The sequence below is a fragment of the Typopeltis vanoorti genome, chromosome 1 (assembly GCF_054136105.1).
Source record: "Typopeltis vanoorti isolate ZY-2024b chromosome 1, IOZ_Tvanoo_1.0, whole genome shotgun sequence".
Taxonomy (NCBI): domain Eukaryota; kingdom Metazoa; phylum Arthropoda; class Arachnida; order Uropygi; family Thelyphonidae; genus Typopeltis; species Typopeltis vanoorti.
The window spans coordinates 30,425,775-30,439,582 of record NC_143549.1 but is presented as its reverse complement, the minus strand read 5'-3'; the positions used below and the strand labels follow the sequence as shown (position 1 = coordinate 30,439,582).

At 34.4% G+C, this 13,808-nt stretch overlaps 2 protein-coding genes across 3 annotated transcripts in view; one reads left to right on the top strand and one right to left on the bottom strand.

Moving 5' to 3' along the window:
* Positions 1–13,808, top strand: part of LOC150109861 (uncharacterized) — a 391,072-nt gene that overhangs the window by 276,199 nt on the left and 101,065 nt on the right. The window lies entirely within an intron of this gene.
* Positions 1–13,808, bottom strand: part of LOC150109862 (uncharacterized) — a 244,348-nt gene that overhangs the window by 158,240 nt on the left and 72,300 nt on the right. The window contains exon 12 of the mRNA XM_090396070.1: positions 7,191–7,299. Within this exon, the coding sequence (XP_090252196.1) occupies positions 7,191–7,299 (109 nt within the window). The remainder of the gene's footprint in view (positions 1–7,190; positions 7,300–13,808) is intronic.

Sequence of the window (13,808 nt, the reverse complement as noted above, 5' to 3'; positions counted from 1 at the left end):
CAAGCATCAAATTGTTCAGGAACAATTTCAGGTATACGTTGAGAGATAAGTTTAGATTTGGATTTCTTGTGATTTTTTGCATTTATATTTAAGAATTACGAGGTGCTTCTGTAGTCTTGTGACAACATTCATAGTATAAGACAGAATGCTAGAGGAAAGGACTTTGTTGATACAGTTTTATTTGAAATTAGAGGGACATTTTTCCAGTCTGTTTTCAAGTGCTGGCAAGTATGGCTTTTTCTTCCAAAACCCAGGTTTTAAACCTGAAATCATATCATATCATATCAATTTATGATAAATTAAAAAAAAAATTATCATAAAACTCACAACATATGAAGTACTACCCGAAACATGGGAAATTTTAATAGTGTATATGAACCAGTTGTAGCACAGCCTTCCCCCACTATAAGGAGTGAGCAGTACTCTTTTTGAATCAGTATGCCAACAGTCAGCATGCTGAAAGGTGTGCATTTTTGTAACATTGTGATGTAGTGGCTCAACAATTTTCTTCTCAAATTGAAATAGCAGATTTTAAAGAGCAAAGAATCTGCATCAAATTTTGCTTTGACCTCAAAAAAAAACTGCTACAGTCACCAAATACTTTCTTTGGGTAGGGTGTCTGTAGCAATTTTTTTTTTGGTGGTACAAACACTTCAAGGATGGATGAACACCTGTCACTGATGATGAATGTTCTGGACTACTGTCAACAAGCACAACACTGGAAAACATTGCAAAAGTGTGCAAGGCTATTCTTGCAGAATTGTATGTGAATTATTCATGATGTTTGTGAGATTATATGACTGTCTTACAGAGAATCATTTAATACATTTTGTCAGACATTTTGAATATAAGATGCAAAATTTGTGCAAAGACTGCTTACCATACTTGCCAGCTTCAAGTGCTGGCAAGTATGGCTTTTTCTTCCAAAACCCAGGTTTTAAACCTGAAATCATATCATATCAATTTATGATAAATTAAAAAAAAAATTATCATAAAACTCACAACATATGAAGTGCTACCCGAAACATGGGGAATTTTAATAGTGTATATGAACCAGTTGTAGCACAGCCTTCCCCCACTATAAGGAGTGAGCAGTACTCTTTTTTGAATCAATATGCCAACAGTCAGTATGCTGAAAGGTGTGCATTTTTGTAACATTGTGTTGTAGTGGCTCAACAATTTTCTTCTCAAATTGAAACAGCAGATTTTAAAGAGCAAAGAATCTGCATCAAATTTTGCTTTGACCTCAAAAAAAAACAGCTACAGTCACCAAATACTTTCTTTGGGTAGGGTGTCTGTAGCAATTTTTTTTTTTTTTGGTGGTACAAACACTTCAAGGATGGATGAACACCTGTCACTGATGATGAATGTTCTGGACTACTGTCAACACTGGAAAACATTGCAAAAGTGTGCAAGGCTATTCTTGCAGAATTGTATGTGAATTATTCATGATGTTTGTGAGATCATATGACTATCTTACAGAGAATCATTTATTCATCAGATATTTTGAATATAAGATGCAAAATTTGTGCTAAGACTGCTGAGTGACAACTAGAAAGAAGTGACAACTTGCTGGCTATAGGGAGCTCAGAGATCAAACCAGAGATGGCCCTAATGTTTTCTCCAAGGTCATAACCATTGTTAAGTGAGCATAACTATTATTATTAATTTTAGTTACTAACTAACTAGTAAAACATATGTTATATGATTTTTTTAGAGATATGTGTGCCATAAATATAGGATAAAATAATGTGAACAAGGATGAATAAATTATTAAACTTGAAGAGCCAGATATTTCAACCTGAATGGGTTCTCCTGAAAATTACATGTCATCATCATTGGCATAGAACTAGTGAAGTATAAAGGTAGAATGCAAACAATTTATGAACCTATGGATGTTTGATGTCCAGAAGTTCTTGCCTTAGCTATTATGATTTAGAGCAGGGGTTGGCAACCTTTTCAGACTCGAGGGCCACATTCAACTTTTATTTTTAATAATCGGACCGCAAGCGTTTAATTAAGAGAAAATAGTGAGCGAAAAAAATACTTTTTGAGTTATCAATTTTATTATATCAATCTTAAAAAACACAGAAATATTTAAAGTTTGAGATTACGAGATAAAGTACGATATTTTCGTAATGACATCTGATATTATATTCTTTTATAACAACAGTTTTATCACAAATAAGACAAAGGGGATTAACCTCATTTTCAATAAAGAAGTGCCTGCTGTTCCATTCATCATTAAACCTTCTTCCTTCATCTGCAATTTTATGTTTTCTTGAACCCACTTTTGAAATTATTTTTAAGAAATATTTTCAAAGGATATATATGTTATTGAATTATATTAAAATACGGACAAGGGAACGCAACTGAAAAAGTGCACCAAAATCGGTTTTGGCTTCATCCGGTTTTCGTCGGATGAAGCTTGGTTATTCCCATACATGATGACTTATGCCAATTTGCATGCCGATATCACGAAGTATGGGTATAAAATTATTTTTTAATTTATTAATCATATTATAAAATGTATTATTTAAATACTTCAGCATACCGGCCACATGTCATGTAAGTATGGTTAACCTTTTATGGGCCACCAAAAATGCACATTTGGGCCGCATGCGGGCTGCCAGTTGCCGAACCCTGATTTAGAGTATACAATATGAGCAGCATGATGTCCAGTTTTTTTTTGAGAAGGATGATGAGCTTATTTCTATTACGAGTGAAGGTAGGTTTGCAATAAATGGAAGTAGTTAGTTCACCTGAAGAACAGAGGGGAGAGTAAAATGTCTAGGAAATCTACTTTGTTTTCCTTTTCTATTTCCATACTGAAGTTTACTACGAATGTAGACTGTTTATTTTTGTAGGGCCAGATGGCAAAGACATCATTGATGTAATCACGTACCCAAAGAGAAAGTTGTACAGATAAGAAAAGGATTTCTGATAGGTGCTCTAGATAAGTTTGCAAGAGCTGGAGAGCGTGAGCTCCCCCCATAGCAGTCCTTTCAACATGTCTATAAAATCTGTTTTGACAGATAAATAATCAGAGTGCATGACAAAGTCAATAATTTTCAAAGGAAAGGCTTCTCAACATCAAATATTTTATGCAGCTGAATGGTTTTGCAGAATAAACCATACAATGTGTTTTTTATTCCTACAGGCCTACCTCAAAACACCCATGAAACAATCACAATCTTTTTCTTCCTTGTGTCTACCAAGTTCTTTGTGACTGTCACCTGATCCTACTTCAAACAAAGTGGATGTTCCATGGAGAAAAAATTACAAGAACATCAGTCTTACATTGTTAATAAGAAATCTGAAAAATCTAACATAGTACAATGGAATTGATTTCACACTAGAGGATATTGACCACAATATCCTCTAGTGTGAAACTTGATTACTCCCTCAGTGCCACCACAATAATAATAATAACAATAATTTGTTTAAAGAGAGTGACAGAGTTTTGCGCTATTGTATGAACCTGAATTGGAATGACTGCCTCTCCTTCTGAAAAATATAGGAAGGTCTCATTCTAATGAGACCTTCCTATATTTTTCTATATCTTTTTATATATCTTCCTACAAACATCATTAATATATATATATATTTTTTTTTAAATAATGTAATGCTTCTTCTGTTAATCACTTGCACCGTTTTATTTATATCGCCACGAATAATCCATTGTTTGCATTCTTCCTTGTGCTTCACTAGCCTTATGCAACTAATGATGACCTGCAATTTTCAGGTTGAAATATCTGGCTATTAAATTTTAATACTTTATCTTTGTGTTCACATGTTATTTTGTCCTACATGTGTCATATAAATTCATTTATGCTTCCATCATATTACAATGCATTCTGGCAATGTTTTCCACTCATCTGCACTCTCCCTCTATGTAAAAAATCTGCCCCTCATAACTATTCAAAACATTTTCACAATTCCAGAGATGGCTTCTGGTTCTTTCCTTGTCACTCTGTTTATAATCTTTTTTGTATTAATCTAGTAAAATCTCCTATCTAAAATATCTCTATTTCTGAAACAGTCTCAATAATCCTTAAAAAATATGATTTAGTGACTACATTTATTCCTTTTAACAAACTCTCCTCTTGGTTGCCATCTTCTAAAGATAAGTGATCTCTTCTTTCTCTTGCTGGTGTCTACCACGTTCTTCTACCAATCTCATCTCATATTGCTTATCATTAACAAGTAAGTTAGACAGTAAGGCCAAGAAGAGAACTCCGAGGCACACAATATGTTGTTTCCATTAAATTCTGCTTAATAAAGTTATCATTCAGAAACACAATAAATTCATATCTTGTTTCCATACACTATTTTCTCCTCCTAATCCACATTTCTATACTTAAATTCTTCTTTTTGGATTGCTTACTTTTGCATGCCCAATGGATTTTCCAAATATTTTACAATCAATGCTCTGTACATTCCATGGCCTATAACAACATCCAATTAGATATATTATTCTATTAATTTCAATCTCATGCCAAACATACACTGCAATTTTCTACTTCCATTCTTAGTGCTAATACTACTTCTGACTTTTTGGTGGCAAATTTTATCATTTTAAGGCTATTTGTTCAAAATAATAATTTATGTTGATTTTATATAAACATTCTGAATCTCACTATAGGAAACACTGTAACAATATTATTTTGGGGGCAAATTTTATCATTTTAAGGCTATTTGTTCAAAATAATAATTTATGTACATTTTATATAAACATTCTGAATCTCACTATAGGAAATACTGTAACAATATTATTTTGGTGGCAAATTTTATCATTTTAAGGCTATTTGTTCAAAATAATAATTTATGTACATTTTATATAAACATTCTGAATCTCACTATAGGAAACACTGTAACAATATTATTCACTATAACAAGCTGCTTAAAAGTTTCAACCAAAGTCCCATAGGTATTATGCTGTGTTATTAGACAGCTTGTTATGTGAGTTTGTTAAAATACAGTATACCCTTATTATAACAAACTGATAGTTTGCTATAGTGGCTGTCAAATAACACAGCATAATACCTATGGGACTTTGGCTGAAACTTTTAAGCAACTTGTTATAGTGAATAATATTGTTACAGTGTTTCCTATAGTGAGACTCAACTTAGAATATTTACATAAAATGTACATAAATTATTATTTTGAACAAATAGCCTTAAAATGATAAAATTTGCAAAATATGCAAAACTTATTACCAAAACATGTAACAATAATATAAAAAATAATGATTTTATACCAAATAGGTAAATTCTTATATTGGGATATAACATGTGTGCTGTATCATCTGTTAATTTTATAAACTATAAAAATAGTATAATACATTCTATTTATATGATTATAATATAAATATTAGATACGAATGATTTAACTGTCGATAAGTTCAGTATGAGAGAGGACATGAAAGGGTTGTTGGAAGAGTCAAGAGTGAAGAGGGAGAAAGTGAAAATCGTTAGTATTTTACCATGCTATGATAAAAATGAATTAAGAAGAAGGGCTATGATGCAAATGATTCGATATGTAGGTTATGTAGAAGGAATGGATGCGAGTTTGAGGGAAGATTGGATTTGTATAAGAGGGATGATCTACACCTGAATGCGTTTGGTATCAGGAGTCTAGAAAAACTAATAACTGGTACGAGACCTAACACAGAGAGTCAGGGAAACTAAATTATAAATGGAGGAATGGTGTGAATGTGAGTGTAAGAGTTACAATGTTATATAACTGTGTTAATGACGGGAATGGGCTTTGTCATGGAAATGTTGACGAGGAGAGAACGCAAGAGATTTGTTAGAAAAGGATGATGTGGAAGGAATACTGTGTACATGAGGATGACATCTGTTATGAACATTATAAGCAGCAGGCTAGAAAAGTCACAAGCAAAGTCTGAAGTCACAATGAACTAGACAAGGGGAATGGATACACCATGATACCTTTGGATTTTGCTAAGGCTTTTGATAGAATACAGCATGGCAGACTGCTGCATAAATTGGAGAAAATGGGTCTAGGTTATAGAATATTAGCATGGATAAGAGGATGACTATCTGACAGATATCAAAAAGTGGTATCGGGGGGGGGGGTGAGTCTGCAAGATTTAAGGTAACTAGTAGTATACCAAAAGGATCAGTGCTTGGTCCACTGTTATTCAATCTGTACATTAATGATATTCGGAAGGATTTGACAAGCTACATGAGGATGGCTGACTGACAGATATCAAAAAGTGGTGTCAGGGGATGTGAGTCTGCAAGATTTAAGGTAACTAGTGGTGTACCACAAGGATCAGTGCTTGGAAGGATTTAACAAGCCATATACAACTATTTGCTGATGATGCAAAGACAGGTAGGGTAATCAGGAATGATGCTGCTCAAATGCAGTACTTGCAGAATGATTTGAATAGCTGGAATTGTGGGCATGGGAAAATGGCTGTCAGTTCAATGTAGTAAATGTAAAGTCATTCACTTTGGAATGATTAGATATCCAATGTCGTATTATATTGGTGGGATTAGGCTTGAAGAAACTGATGAGGCTAGGGATCTTGGGGTGTTAATAGATAGGAAGTTGAAGTTCAGGGGTCATGTGGCAAAGATTACAAATACAACTCAAAAGATAATTGCAATACTGAAACGAACGTTCACATGTAAAGATACAGATGTTATTTTGCCTCTTTACAAAGCCTTGATAAAACCTCACTTGTACTATTGTGCACGGGTCTGGTCTCCTGGTTTCCGTTGTGATTTTGATATATTGGAGAGAGTACAAAAGAGAGGGTTAAAAATTATATCAGGAATACTGTGGAATACTGATTATGAAGACAGATTGAGAATTTGTAGACTGCAGACAGGAGAAAGATGGGAGATATCATTGAGACTTACAAACTTCTCAAAGGGTCATACAGGATTTCAATTTATTTAGGGTGGGGAAAGGACAGCAGGGTATCCTTGGAAGCTAAGAATGAAGGCCACTAAAAAGAGGTTGAGGACAAGATTTTTCTCTCATAGGGTGGTATGTAATTGGAATGGATTGCCATTGGATGTTGTGAGTGAAAGCTGTGTGAATGAATTCAAGAATAAGTATGTGGCCTCCCTTGATGAGTCTCTGACTCCCTGGAGGTCGCTCTTAATAATAATAATAATGAGAGTTAAAACATTTATTAAATTTTCTAAACTTACGCCTTAACTTTAAAGGAGGAAATGGAGGCATACTTTTTACAAGGCTTTCTTTTTGCAGTGTAGCTAATAATTCAGTTGCATTGATGGCTTGATGAGAATGATTTCCTATCTGAAAGAATAGACCTCAACATAATTTAAATTTCTTAAAACTATTTGAAACAGTTATTAATAAAATTATTACAATATTTTAATTATTATTTGGAAATCCATGTTCTTTATTCTAGCTTTATCAACTTAATCTTATATGTGATTTTATTGTGCTTATTAATATGAATGAGAAAATTACATTACCAATATTCTTAAAGGTTAACTCTAAAAAATCATAATTGTGATAACACAGTTCTTTTTCCATTGGCTTATAGCATTGTAATATCAACAACATGTACAGCATATATGTTCTTAGGACATTCACTCTGAAGTGATACCAAGGTTGAAGTGATGCAAAAGTTATATCTTTAATTTAAAGTATAACCAAGTGGAAACTTTTAACATAATACAGCATATACAGTGGTTACTTAGATTTTGCAAATGCTTTTGATAGACTGCGACACGACAAGCTCTTAAATAAATTGAAATTGAAACACATGGGATTGGATAACAGACTTCTGAGTTGGATCAGTGACTGGCTGTTGGATAGAGATCAGAAAGTTGTATATTAGGGGTGCAGTATCCTGAAAGAGAAAGGTCACTGGTGGTGTGCCACAGGGATTAGTTTTGGGGCCATTGTTGTTCAATTTGTGTTAATGATATTGGGATGGGTTTAACTAGTGATATACAGAACTAGTGATCAGCATTAACTAGGGATATGCATGGAGAGTGGTTTGCAGATGATGCAAAACTGGGGAGAGCAATTCAGAGTCAAGTGGATGTTATGGCCTTATAAAAGGAACTGTAAGTTTAGTGTTGCAAAGTAAGGTTTTGAGATTTGGTAAGCGACAATGAGATGAAAAGTATACACTTGGTGGGGAAACTTTAATGGAATTAGAGGAGATGAGAGATCTAGGAGCGATGGTAGACAAGGATCCGAAATTCAGGAGCCACATTGCACAAGTTGTGAAGACTTCACATCAGATAATGAAAATGATGCAGAGGACCCTGACATGCAGAAATAGACAGGCTTTGATGCCATTATATAAGGCCTGATATGGATTATTGTGCACAGATTTGGTCACCGGGATTTCATGGTGACGGGTATATGTTGGAAAGGGTCCAGAGAAGATTCACAAAGGTGGTCAGTGGTCTTTGGAATGTGGAGTACGAAGGCAGATTGAGAGAATGTAAGTTGCAGAGCCTCATGAATAGGAAGAAGAGGTGGATATAATGGAGGCATATAAGCTAGACAGAGGTTGTTATATCGGGTCAACATGGAAGAGATTTTTCATAGAATAGGAGAGGGCATATAACAAGAGGCCATTAGTGTAAACTGTTGAGGGTGTGAGCAGAGGAGTGAGGAGTAGGTTCATTGCATGGAGAGTGATTGTGAGTAGAATGCATTGCCTGAGTGTGTTGTGGTTGTAGACACATTGAATCAGCTTAAAGCAAGGTTGGATGAGCATTGTGTGCAATAGTGTGTGTGCCTTCCACAATAAGTCTCTGCCTCCATGGAAGTCAAATGCTAATAATAATAATATCTTCCCTGATTGCTTTAGAACTACTAAAATTCTTAAATACAGTCATCATTCATCTGACTGATATTGTGTGCTTTTGAATTTCCTGTTAAAGAGCACAAGTAACCTTTACTCCAAATGACTGCTGAAAGTTTTTCCACTTGGTTATACTATAAATTAAAGATGCTAAAAAATTATATTCTTGGTTTAATCCTTTATCCAAGCGTAAACAAACAAAGTTTGCATGTGAAGTAACTTCACGACTGGACAACTCGTATTGGGGCTAATGACTTCACATCACTTGACTTAATATCCTTATGGACATGTATAATGGGAAGAGTCACTACCCAGACCAGTTTTGACCTTTCTTGAGGTCTCATCAGTGGAAACTAGACCCAGAAGTGATACCAATGTTAAAGTAATGTAGAAGTCATATCTTTAATTTATAGTATAACCAAGTCAAAAAACTTTCAACATCTATCTCTAATCCAGAGTATTTTAGGAATAAGGTAACACCTTTTGGCTACTTATATATGGAAATATGACTTCTGGTTACTTCAACCCTGATATCACTTCTTGGTTTGGCTCCCACTAATGAGACCTCAATAAAAAGTCTGGCTAATGACCATTCCCATAAGGATATGTGCTTTGCATTATAGGATATTAAGACAAGTGATACAAAGTCATTAACCTCTATATATTAGTTGCCCAGTCATGAAGTTATTTCATGTGCAAATTTTGTTTGCTTACACTTGGATAAAGGATTAAACCAAGAATATAATTTCTTGGCATCTTTAATTTATCCTCTAAATAACCTAAACTCATTTTGATGGATTTTTTTTTTTTACTTAGTGAAAAAAAATATATGTAGTAGGGATTCAAAACCAAACTGATTGAAGAAATATTGCAAGCTTCTGATAATATTGAAACCGTATGAATTATAAAGGATTTCATTTTATTGTCATTTATGTAGATTAAAAAAGAAGAGAAGGTAACTAAAACTTGCCTTCCTTTTTCAGTATCTGATTTCTAGGATAATTTCAAATAAATTTACCTTAGGTTTAATGGAATGAAAACAGCACAATGAGATAATTAAACATAGGTTTTATGATTTCAGTATTTCCTCTGTATTTCAGTATTTCGATCTGTCACAGGGATATCATCATCTGGGATACAACAAAAATTTTAGTAACACACACAAACAATAAGTGGAAGATATCATAGTAGGAGGCTAAAGTCCTAAGGGGGGGGGGGAGGGCTCTATGAGGTCACACTTGCAGACTTGCTTCCCATCCAAAAGCCAGACTTTGCTTTTGGATGGGAAGCCTTGTTTCCAAGTTCTCAGGAAATTGCACACACCATACTTTATTAAAATTTGGTTAGTTTTTTTTTATAAAAATCTACTGTTGATTCCAAAAAAGTCTTTAAAGTTTGTATTTACTGTGATGAAGCATATAGTAGTTGTTTTTCATTTTATCCTGTGTAGCATGGTCTGCTAGAGCTCACTGATTCATGATATATTTCTTGTGTTCATCAAGATGGATATTAGCAAATCCTCCAATTTGTCAATAATATGACAGGTTACAAAAACACAGAACCTTGTACACACACACACACACACACCTGAAACAGAGGAGGATGAAGTGTTGATCCTTAAGAGAGTGGATAACAGCAGCTGACCTTGTATAAAGTCTGAAAGCAGTGCAGTGAGGAGAAAAGAGTCCATAGGGAATAGTAATAGCATCACTATAATATGTATGTTGAGAGATACGAGGGATAAGAGGAACAATTATTTTGTTAATTTTTTTGCATTGTAGCCATTGGATAAGAAGGTATAGCAAATAAATCAAGTTCAGTTTAAGGGAAGACTGATATGAACAGAGATTAGTGACTTTGTTAACAAGAGTTTTTATGATGCTATAATGTTAGGAGTGGGGAATGATGGGAAAGTTTTCTGTAAACTGATAAAGGAAGAATGCTTTTGGAAGGACCTGTGATTAAAAGTCTAGAAAAGATAACAGACTATTGTTATGTTCTTTTCCTATATGAACTGGATTTTAAGTTGTTGGCTGATGAGGAGGAGGAAAAAGTCTGTGTTTGATCCATGTGACCAAATGAGAATCATTAATGTATCTTAATTAGGGATGCACCGAAGCGGAATTTGGCCGAAATACTGACTATTCGGCTGAAGCATGCTGAATTAAATTTTATAAACTATTTTTTAAAAAAATACAATAATTAGAAATTGATATAAAAATTTAATGAGTGTATAGTGTGACTTTTTTCTTGACTACTTGTATTAGAAACTATAACTCATTTTTTAGGAATGTTGGTGAAGTGAGTAATATTTATTAACCAACTAGTTTCACCGATTTTTGCTATTGGCATCTTCAGGGATACAATTGGTAAGCGATATGAAAGTAACAGACTAGGTTTTAACTGACAGTTCTAATTCATACAAAATTAGTACTGTGCGTGAGACAATATGCGTGTCGCGGGTACATGATTTATTGGTTGAGAGACATAATGTAATTGCTGCGAAAGTTCATTTCTTTAGTGTTTAGTGATCTAATTAAAGTTTTCCAAATATCAGGTAGGATTAGATCTTGATTCTTATTTAGGTTTCCTGTTGAACGGGCACCTATAGCAGCTTCCTTGAAGGTTCTGAAATGGTATTTCTCTTCTATCTAGGGCATATATCTGTTATTCCACAACAATAAGATGGTTGGTAGTGGCGAAGTGGGAAGAAAGGCCTGCAATATCTTGTCTGTTGTTTCTAACATGGCCTATGTGCTCCTTCTGTCTCGTTTCGAAGCTTATAGAGGTCTGACCAATGTAACTAACACCACAGGAACAAGGTATATTGTATACTCCAGAGTACTTATAGAACAGATGAGGGTCTTTCAGTGATCTTAAAAATTTCCGAATAGTGTTGACTGGCTTGAATGTTACTCTAATATTGTGTGGTTTTAGAAGGATAGCCAATTTTTTGGAAATGGAGCTAACAAATGGAATAGTTATAGTGCTGATGTATTGGGTGTCATCAGGTTGTCTTTGTGGAATATCTGAAAACAAAATCTTGTTGATGAGTCTTTTAGGATAACCATTTAAATAGCTCTCTGGATATTGTAGTTAATTCTTCTTGTAAGTCATCTTGGTTTGTGGTATACAATATAGCTCTTTTCTTAAGCATATGGATAATGCTACGTTTCTGGGATATATGATGCGACGAGTTGAAATGGAGGTAACGTCCAGTATTCGTAAGTTTCTATACACAGACAGGTTGATACTATTATTGGCTTGTTTCTTTATTAGGATGTCTAGGAATGGAAGTTTTTCATCTTTTTCAATTTCTAATGTGAATTTGATAGTATAATGGAAACGATTGATTTTGTTGAGATATTCCATTAGTTCTTCTTTCTTACAATTCCAAACGATAAAGATGTCATCTATGTATCTGTACTAAGTTGTAGGTTTTGGGGTAATTTGAGATAAGATTTTATCTTCTAGATCTTCCATGAATAAGTTAGCACAAGAAGGAGAGAGGGAAGGCTACCCATTGCTAATCCGGTAAGTTTGTTTGTAGACGGTTTTTTGCCAAACAAAATAGTTCGAAGTTAAACAATTATTGAACAACTTAGTGATGTTTCTTGAGAACAAGTTGTCTAAGATGTTGATGACTTCCACAACTGGAATATTTGTAAACAGAGATGTGACGTCAAGGCTAGCTGGTATATCATCTTCAGAGATAGGGATGTTTTTTAATTTCTCAATAAAATATTGTGAGTTTTTGATATAAGTATCCTAGTTGTGAATGTGTTGTTGTAAAATTTTGGCTAGATGTTTAGACAATTGGTAAGTTGGAAAATAGATTCCATCAACTATTGGATGTAATGGTGTACCTTCTTTATGTATTTTAGGAACGCCCTACAATCTTGGAGTCAACAGGTGCATGGATTTTAGCTTTCTTATTAAATCAGTAGTCCAGGTAGTCATTCCATGTAATAGTTCGTTGGTGTCATTATGGTTTTTTTCTGTAAGATATGTACTGAGAACATCATAGACAGACGCGTCTGATAATAGATTGTTAATTTTCTCTGCATAATCTTTTGTATTTAAGATAACAGTATTATTGCCTTTGTCCACTTTAAGTATGATGTCTTTATTATTCTTTAATTTGAGTAGTGTTCTTCTTCCCATTTGGTTAAAGTTGGTGTTAAGAGATTTTGACGGAGCAGAGAGGATTATGCTGCTTTTTAATCATAGGTCATTAGCTATTGGGTGTGGTAGCGATGAGATGGCTTTTACTCAGTTGCATATGAAATCATATGCAACTTAGTAAAATTTGTATGCAATTTATAAAACAACATAGTTTCACTGTGCTGTTTTACAAATACAATGCTATGCTTGTATTGAACATAATTAGTCATAGAAGTTGTACTTGAATTTTTCCTCTACCACACCGAGATGTTTGCTGTTTGCATATTTGGAGTCTTGACAGGTAACAGATTGTTTTGGAGGAAAATTGTAGATTGGAAATTAGTAATGATGTAATCCATTGTATAAGGCCCTGATCAGACCACACTTAGACTATTGTTCTCAGATTTGGTCCCCAGGATTTGAAGGGGATAAATTGACTGTGGAAAGGGTACAGAGGCAGATAACAAAGATGGTTTCAGGACTGTACAATATGAGTCATGAGGATCGACTGAGGGAATGTGGATTGCAGAGTTTGGTGGATAGAAGAAGGAGAGGTGATATGATCGAGACTTTTAAACTGTTGAGAGGCAGTTACAGGGTAGACATTGGAGAGTTCTTTCACTTGGTGGAACGGCAGGAAGGAGCAATGACAACGGGGCCATCCCTGGAAGTTACAAAAGGAGGCTGTGTGCAAGAGGATTAGGAGTGGTTTCTTTGCATGGAGGGTGGTTGGAGTGGGGGCGGTTAATGGGTTCAAGGAGTGGTATGATAGACTTTGTATTTCCTAAAATCGACCTCCCACGATGAATCT